The following is a 9,821-nucleotide window of genomic DNA, read 5'->3' as shown; positions in this document are numbered from 1 at the left end:
GCAGTCCATAAGACCGCCATAGACAATCTGAGGGAAGGTGACAAGCTGGTGAAGACCGCCAGAATCTCCCCCGAGGAGAGAGTCACACTGTCTCAACGTGTCAGCACCATGTCATACGCACTACAAGCAGAGATCTACCACTTCCATAGCAGCCGTTGCTACGACTACAACAAAGTCATGTACCTTTACCTGGGGCAGCAAATTGAACTTTATGAGACGATTGCTGCCAAGCTGAGGAAAGCACAAGCTAGCTTTACTTCGCCGTCTATATGAATACGTTTGAAAAAATAGAAAATAAACTACACTGATTGATAATCAGAAACGGGCTTGCAAAATCACTTTGCCGGAGGTATTCAGGGTACACATTCAGGGTCTGCATTCTCACATTGTGCAACAGAGTATTTCTACATTGCAGTATTGATACCTTTACTTAAGTAAAGAATTTGAGTACTTTTTCCACCATTGTACACACACACACACACACACACACACACACACACACACACACACACACACACACACACACACACACACACACACAGGTGAAAACATGATAGAGTTGTGTTTCACATCCTATATTTATTTTACTTGGCAATAACAATTTTTGGGTGCAAATCTGAATATATCGGGTCTGGGCTTAGACCCCAGAGTTTCAATACTGCCCCTGCTCTAAACAGCTCTTGCAAGTTTGCAGTTTTTTTTAGTATCTGCACCTTACATGAGTATTTGTATTTTTTGATCCTTATGACTTTGGCTCCTCATCATTTCAAAGACAAATATTGTACTTTTGACTCCACCACCTTTCTAGGAAGGAAAAGGGTACATTATAAATTAACCACTGAAGCCCTATTTCAAATAAATGGCAACGCATTGTGAGCTTGTAGATCTGCTATTTTCCCCATTATCAAAAACAATGTTTGCCTATAATGACATGCATGACAGGGAACGCCAGTGTTAAAGCGGCTAAGAATCAGATTTTACATTGCATCAAATCCTTAGCACTTATAGAGCTGAGTTACTTAGGTGTACGTGAATCATGCACTCTTTACATGGTTCTGATTCCTGATAGGCCACGCCCCCTCACCCACTGTAAGTGAGCAGCCTCGGTTGAATCAACCTATTAGCTCAGACTTGTTGCTCGACCCACTGTCCAATCACAGCGCTTCTGTCTGTGTGACGTAGGCGTTTACGCAAGAGGGTGAGCCTTCATAAGCGTGTCTGAGCTGAAAATGTAATCATCAATCAAAGTGTTTCTCTTCATGATTTGTAATGATGAGTGATCCACACTCCATCATGCGCCAGGTTCTCTACGACTTCACTGCATCACCTGGGAGCGGTGAGCTGTCGGTCGTCGAGGGGGAGGCCATCACGATCACAAATCAGAACGTTGAAGATGGCTGGATAGAGGTACAGAATTCTCAAGGGGATGTTGGCCTAGTGCCAGATAGTCATCTGGCAGCACCTCTGGGTGAAAATCCATTCTCGGAAGCTGAAAACACAACAGCAGATTCTCCAAGTGAAGTAGAAATTCCAGCGTATCCGGACCTGCCGGAACTGTCGGAACTGTCTTTCATTGAACCGTCCGCCCCGTCGCCTACACCTGACGCTGACTCAGACCCTATTGCACCTGACGCTGAACCTGGCCTGTCGCTTGCACTCGTACCCGTGGCTGCACCTGCACTTGCACTCGCACTCGTCCCCGCGCCTGCGTTGGTGTGGAACGCCACCGCCGGGCGCCACTCTGGGCAGAATGCTGCTGATAGCAAGTTCTCGCGTTTCTCCAAATCGGGGCTAGAGCGCTACCTCCTACCCACTGTGTTTGGAAAGATCAAAGAGAAGATATCGATCTATGTGGGAGATTTTGGTCCAATGTGGTCCTACCAAGAGACCACGCTGGACTGTACGGTTTCCAACCCCAAGAAAGGCAAACTATACGGGCTGAAGAGCTACACCGAGTATCTGGTCACACCCAACACCACAAACAAACCCGTCAAACACAAGTACAATCACTTTGAGTGGTTGTACAATAGGCTTTTGCACAAGTATGGGGCAGCCGTCCCCATTGCTTCCTTACCGGACAAGGCAGTGAGAGGGCGTTCTGAGGAGGAAAGCGGTAGGATTCGTTTGGAGCGACTGCAGTCCTGGATGACCAGGATGTGTAAGCACCCGGTCATCTCCACGAGCAACGTGTTCCAGCACTTCCTGATGTACAAGAACGACTCGGACTGGAAGCTGGGCAAGAGAAAAGCAGAGGAGGACGAGAAGGTGGGAATCATGATCTTCTCAACTTTGGAGCCTCAAGGTCCCGATCTGGAGTCCATAGAGATAGAAATGAAGTGCGAGAAGTACAGCAGGTTTACCAAAACCATGAGTGAAGGAATCAAGGAGATCATCACGGTGTGCCAGGAGCACTGGAAAAGATGCATAGGGCCGTTGGCCAAAGAGTACGATAGAATCGCCCACGCCTTCCAAATCATCTCGAACGTCTTCGACACCACTGGATTTGGTGGAGAGGCCACCCTGCCTAAGGCCTTGAGAACAACAGCAAACACATACGAAGAGATAGCTCAGCTGGTTGGAGAGCAGCCTAGCCTTCACTACGTCATGGAACTCAACTACGAATATAAGAATTTTCTGGCCTGCATCCCGCAAACCCTTGCAGTCCATAAGACCGCCATAGATAATCTGAAGGAAGGTGACAAGCTGGTGTCGACCGCCAGAATCTCCCCCGAGGAGAGAGTCACACTGGCTCAACGTGTCAGCACCATGTCATACGCACTACAAGCAGAGATGAACCACTTCCATAGCAACCGTTGCTACGACTACAACAAAGTCATGTACCTTTACCTGGGGCAGCAAATTGAATTTTATGAGACGATTGCTGCCAAGCTGAGGAAAGCACAAGCTAGCTTTACTTCGCCGTCTATATGAATATGTTTGAAAAACAAAGAATAAACTGCAGATGATTGATAATCAGAAACAGGCTTGCAAAATCATACTTTGCCGGAGGTATTCAGGGTAGACAGAGGCTCTGCATTCTCACATTGAGCACTATAGCAGAGAGTCGCACTCAACTGTTTTGACTCAAACACACTGGACATCCCCAGATGCCAAACTGAGAGATAAGAAATCATCAATTCCATGTATGTGAAGACTCGTAAAGTGACAGATAGATTTTAGATTTGTCTATGAGGTCATTTGATTTTTGACTTTGAGCTTAGATAATTGCACATTTTAGTTAGAATGTTTAGATTCTGGACTTTTTATTGATATTGAGGTTTTCTTTTTAATGGCGCCTGTCCTTTTAAACCTGTGGGGACAGTAAAGGATGTGACCTATAAGTGAAGCTTCTGATTACTGACACGTATTTTCCATCACAGTGTCATTGCATGGGGTTAACCCTCAGAGATTCTGTACCTTTACACAGATGAGAGATCTGCAGAAAATATGTTTTGTGAATTTGTCATGCTTTATCACATGTGCAGCTTCCAGTTTAAGAGCCCAGAAGACTCGACAGACTTAAAACGGACCGTAACGGCCCAAAAATAAACGTTTTGAGAAACGTTTTGATCGCAATTATTTTCTTTTCCTTTCTTTTTTGAGTAAAAAAGAAAGACAATTTTGGCAGAAAGCAAGAAAGTTGTTAACATTGTCTTTGTTTTTTTGTGATGAACTCACTGTTTTGTTTTGTTTTTATTTGTTTTTAGTTTTTTAATAGAGAGAAGGAACCAACTTGACTCCTTGTCATTCTGACATTACGCCTGGTTTTCGCCAGACGTCAGACATCATCATTTTCATTAAACTAGAAATGTTATTTGCTAGTCTTATGTCCTTACACATTGGGGTGTTTTTGTTTATTTTTTCCTGCTGTGTGATCTGTTGTCAACCCAAACCTGCTGCGTACCTGGTTGTTGACGCAGTTGGGGCGGCAGTGGCTCAGAGGTAGAGTGGCCGGTAGCGAGGTTCCCAGTTCGATCCCAGGCTCCCCCAGAGCTAGCGTCAAAGTGTCCTTGAGCAAGACGCTGAACCCCTAATTACTCCTGATGAGCAGGTTGGTGCCTTGCGTGGTTTCCTCCGCCATCGGTGTGTGAATGGGTGAATGTAATGCACAATCTATGTAAAGCGCTTTGGATGAAAGCGCTATATAAATGCACCATTTACCATTTATTTGTTAATGCCAGTAGCCCGGAAACAGACACACGCACAGCCGAGTTAGTGTAGTTTTTTAATTTGTTTTATCATTTTTATTTTGTTTTCACAGATTGGTGTTGGATTTCAGTGCATAAGTAGTTTTTAGGAGCTACTTTATTTTTTATTTTGTTCTAGTCTTGCTTTTAGCTTTTCAGCTATTACGAGGAAAGCCTTGACTTATAGAAGCTGAATACATGACCACAGGCTACGATGGCGGAAAGAAATAATAATTTTACATGCATTTCTACTTTGATTTAGTTACAGTTTTAGTTTTGCATTGTTCATGTTCGTTTTTTATTTCGTTTTCATTCTTTTTAAACATATTTAGTTTTTATTTTTGTTTTGGTTAACAAAACAATGTTTTCCTTTTTTAGTTTGAGTCTTGCAGTAGTATGGTCAGTGGTGGAAAGTAACTAAGTACATTTACCTAAGTACTGTACTTAAGTACAATTTTGAGGTATTTGTACTTTACTTGAGTATTTCCAATTTCCGATACTTTTACTTCTACTCCACTACATCTCAGAGGCAAATATTGACTTTTACTCCACTACAATTACTTCAAAACTTGAGTTACTAGTTACTTTTCAGATATAAATTATTATATTATGAAACATACATTAACCACTTTAGCCCTATTTTACACATAAGCTATTTGAAAATAGCAGATCTACAAGCTCACAACGCGTCGCAAAGCGACGCGTTGTGAGCTTGTAGATCGGCTATTTTCAAACATTTTTGTACTTTTACTTTTGGTACTTTAAGTACATTTTGATGCCAATACTTCTGTACTTTTACTCAATTCAATTTAGAATTCCGGACTTTTACTTGTAACAGAGTACTTCTACAGTGCAGTATTGATACTTTTACTTAAGTAAAACATTTGAGTACTTTTTCCACCACTGAGTATGGTAGTAATAATCACTGTTGCACAAACAGGAACTATCGTAGCCTTTCTCCATGCACTGAATACACCTGACCTGTGCACTTTTTAGTTTCACCTTGTTTCAGGCAGCTCTGTTCACATGTACGTTATTTGAATGCAGGTTATGAGTTTGTAGATCAGCTATTTTTGATAGTTGTCAAGTATATAGGGCTTAAAGGGAGAATGTTTAGAATCAGAATCAGAATCAACTTTATTGTCACATAACAGGTTTACAGATGTAAAAATGAAGTGAGTGGTGCCTTTGATGAGCCCCGTATTGACCCCCGTATTGATGTTGTCATCAATGTTTGTGGACAGACATAGAAAACAGACTAGAAAATGTGCTCCTCGGAGCACAAGTCTCCGCCAGCGGACCCGTGCTATTTTAACCAAAGGAAATCACTTACCCTATCTTTAACCATAGTTTTCTAGGAATGTTCTGATTCTTAGATTAGAACATCTAAGGATTAGAACATGTTAGCTTGGCTAACATGTTCAATCAGCCAAGCTAACATGTCCAATGTTAGCTTGGCTGATGGCACTGATGTCACTTCGAAACATGTAAATAATGTTTCGAAGTGACACACCTATTTATAGGGCTCTATTTCGTCATGCGTCTCGCTAGCCAACCAAAGCACACCCTTTCAATATATTGTCACATGTCACGTGATGCTTGACCAATGTTAGCTTGGTGGACACACGGACATACATACATACATACATACATACATACATACATACATACATACATACATACATACATACATACATACATACATACATACATACATACATACATACATACATACATACGGACACACGGACAAAGCCAGATATAGGAGTGGTTGCCTTCGGCAACACTCAAAAACACTGTGGGTGAAATTCCATCACAAAGTGCTATATGATATGCTATGGACGTTAGTTAAGGACGTATATATTTAATCAAACCTGGCTTTGGGCCGGTTTCCGTCTTATTCCCATGTGTTCTCTTTCAGAGTACTATCTCTGTGCACACAACTGTTCAAACAGAGCTGTTATCATTGGAAACTCCAGTGAAATGTTTATTCAGGCCTTCTCTTCCACACCTCCTGGGTCTCAGTTGTCAGTGAGCTTGTAGAGAATTTAGAATTTAGAAAATTACAAATGTTATTGATGCCATTTTATACCCATAAGGCAGTGTTTCCGTGTGCATTCTGTGGCAATGCCACCTACACTTAAACAGTTCGAAACGCCTAAACTTAAAAAAAAATGTAGGTGGCAATTTGTTGATTTCATCTTAAACTTTACAATTTAGGCATTTATCTTTATCTTTGTATTCAGTGGTGGAAAGTAACTAAGTACATTTACTTTACTGTATAGTAAAATGTTGAGGTATTTGTACTTTACTTGAGTATTTCCAATTTCCAATACTTTTACTTCTACTCCACTACATCTCAGAGGCAAACATTGTACTTTTACTCCACTACAATTATTTGAAAACTTTATTTATTATAATTTGATTCCCGTCTCCTACCGGCTAATCTATCCGGTAGGAGACACAAAGTAGATTATTTGTGTCTCCTACCGGATACACACCCGGTCATCAAATTAGTGGCTTAGGAATGCCACAAAAACAAAAATAAATGCATGAATTCAAGGCTTCGTGGGGTGTGCAATTGATAGAAAATATGACATTTTTTGGGTGAACTCCTCCTTTAAGTGGTTAAATGTCTGAAATAAACTAAAAACATTACTTTATACAACACTGATGAGTTTGATCTGCAACACAATTTTATATGATGCATATGTAGAGGGGGTTTAGACCCCTGTTCTAAACAGTATAATATCAAAAACTATAAAGGATGACATCTGTCTAAATAACATGCTATGCAAATTACATTTAGATAGCATCTATCTCTAAATTACATTTAAACATTTGCATACGCCTGCATGGTCTTGTGTTTTACTATATGTATTGCCATGTGTGTGCTTTGCTGATGAGAGCAGCTGTGGTTTCACATTTAATTTATTTTCTATTTACTAGTGGTGTAAAGTACATTTACTCAAGTAAAATGTTGAGGTATTTTTTACTTTATTATTATTATTTATCACAAAAAAAATGCATTGTAATAACTTCAGCCCTAAATACATTTCGGCCATTTGAAAATAGCCGATCTTGTACATCTGCTATTCTAATACATATTAATATTCTAATACATTTTACACATTTGAAAACATGTGATATGGGACATTCTGCAGAATGAGTACCTTCTACTTTTGTACTTTTACTCAAGTCCATTTTTAATTCCAGACTTTTACCTCTAACTTTTACTTCTAAAAGTCCTAATGGGTCCATTTGGTTCCATTTGTACACTCTCAGAGTTAAATTAACATTGATTTTACAATATAAATTGGGGTCCACGGGCTAATAAGTGTCAATTTAGGGGTCCTTGACATGAAAAAGTTTGAGAACCACTGCCCTACTTCTTCCGCCTACAAAAATATGTCATCCCTGGACCACATCTCCCATGATGCTCGCTGTCTTGGCTCGTCGGTCGGGTGATCCTTGAACTTCCGCTTCCGGGGCTTGTGCGCATGCGTATCCTGCTCGGCTAACAACGGTAGGTAAGTTTAGTGTAAATATGTGTGTAAATAGAGTTAAATATGTTCTATAAGGTATTTATACAGGATATAATATAACTATAGATGCTAATACTAGCCGCTAACCGTCTGCTAAGGTATTCTTAATGCTAAACTGCACTGATAAGCTGCTAACGCTAGGCTAACAACAAGTAAACGGCTAGCTGGGGTAAAGTTTACAAACACACTTGTACATCAACATAGCAGATCTACAAGCTCACAACCGTGAAAATAGCAGATCTACAAGCTCACAACGCCTTGAAATAGCAGATCTACAAGCTCACAGTGCGTCACAATAGCAGATCTACAAGCTCACAACGCGTCAACATAGTTGATCTACAAGCTCGATCACAACGTGTCAACATAGCAGATCTAAAAGCTCTCAATGCATCACAATAGCAGATCTACAAGCTCACAACGTGTCAACATAGCAGATCTAAAGTCTCTCAATGCATCACAATAGCTGATCTACAAGCCCACAACGTGTCAACATAGCTGATCTACAAGCTCATGTCAAAATAGCAGATCTACAAGCTCACAACACGTTAAGATAGCAGATCTACAAGCTCACAACAATAGCAGATCTACAAGCTCACAACGTAGCAGATCTACAAGCTCTCAACGCTTCGCAAACTTGTAGATCGGCAAGTTTTTAAACTAATGTTTGCCTATGTGTTTTTGCCGAGCGTTCTCTTATTATTATGACATGTGTAGAATAGAGGTTTGTTCCATATTGATTGATGTTTCTCTAAGACCACTTAACCATAGTTGACCCGAGTCCCTCAGGGCTCAATAGTGTCTGTGACCTTTTCCGTTATTGTGGGGAAAGCTTTCGCTGAAAATAGCCGATCGACAAGCTCACACCGTATCTATAATGTGGACTATGAATATATCCGCCAATAACCACAATAAAACATGTTAGATATTTAAAAATGATCAATAACTTGAAGGTAGGACCTCTGGTAGGTAGAGATTTGCTGCTTGACACATTATTATTATTTATTATATATTCAGTGTCAAACAACAAGGACTTATTATGACCTTTTTCCATTAAACATTATTATTTTGATTATTTTGTAGATCTGCTACTTTCACAATATCTTTCTATGGAACCGAGTCAAACTAACTAAATGTAATGCCTTAGCTCTCACAATTCCAAGTGCTTGTCAGGGTGCTGCTATTTTAGAAAAATCATGAACATTTGTGCAAATCTTTGAATATATATATATATATATATATATATATATATATATATATATATATATATATATATATATATATATATATATATATATATATATATATATCTCTAGCTGTTCTTGCAGCACGATTACAAATTTAAGTTGACGATTAATTGTCATTCAAATAATTGCGATTAACGATGTAATTGTATATTTGGCATTGAACATTGGAACATAATATGAAGACATTTTTAATTTCTGTTTGCATTTTAGGCTTCGTAATAAAAAATGTCACAGAACAGATTTTGGAAAAAAATCTTTTCAAAAATAGCAGATCTACGAGTGCCGCGCTATGAGCTTGTATATCTGCTATTTTTCAATAGCCAAAGAAATCTAAAGTGACACAGATGCGTTTCAGGTCTTGTGTGAACATTTTTCAACATGGAAACCGATTATGACAATTATGCAAAGAATAATTGCGATTTACACGGTTATGTAATAATGGTGACAGCAGGCCACCATGTTCCAAGTGTTTACTAAGGGGGGGTGGAGGAAACGGGAGAGACCTTGTGGTCGGGGGTCGAGGGGTCAGAGAGAGAGCCTGAGATGGAGCCTCTTGGTCCGGGGTCTCTTTTCACTGCAGCTGGCTTGGAGCTTTTTACTACCAAGATGCACCCCAGGAATGTACCCCGACCCGAGGGTTGTAATGTTTTATTACACCGTATGAGGTTTCTCTCTCGTTGCATGCATGGCCCTGCCTTTGGCAGATCATGCACGGCGTTGCCAAGTCTGCTTATTATAAGCGGCTTTGGGCTTGTTGTTATTTTCTCCAAAGTTGCTGGTAAATATTGGTGGTTTACGGGTTTTTATGGGTTTGTTTCTTAAAGTGTAGTTGCTTTATTTGGGCT

At 40.1% G+C, this 9,821-nt stretch overlaps 2 protein-coding genes across 2 annotated transcripts in view; both read left to right on the top strand.

Moving 5' to 3' along the window:
- The window catches only part of LOC311057423 (sorting nexin-9-like), a gene marked incomplete at both ends in the record, with an annotated part of 1,644 nt that extends 1,371 nt beyond the window's left edge, over nt 1-273 (top strand). Inside the window, one exon of the mRNA XM_084074382.1 lies at nt 1-273. This exon is cut by the window's left edge and continues 1,371 nt beyond it. Coding sequence (XP_083930508.1) covers nt 1-273 — 273 coding nt within the window.
- Nucleotides 274-1,272: 999 nt separating this feature from the next.
- Nucleotides 1,273-2,931, top strand: LOC311057422 (sorting nexin-9-like; the record flags this gene model as incomplete). Its single annotated transcript, XM_084074381.1, has 1 exon — nt 1,273-2,931. The coding sequence occupies one exon, from the start codon at nt 1,273-1,275 to the stop codon at nt 2,929-2,931; it is 1,659 nt and encodes a 552-aa protein (XP_083930507.1).
- Nucleotides 2,932-9,821: the final 6,890 nt, after the last annotated feature.

Source organism: Gymnoscopelus microlampas, assembly GCF_963454915.1.
Source record: "Gymnoscopelus microlampas genome assembly, chromosome: 12".
Taxonomy (NCBI): domain Eukaryota; kingdom Metazoa; phylum Chordata; class Actinopteri; order Myctophiformes; family Myctophidae; genus Gymnoscopelus; species Gymnoscopelus microlampas.
The sequence above is the reverse complement of the archived record's forward strand: the minus strand, read 5'-3'. Positions and strand labels throughout refer to the sequence as shown.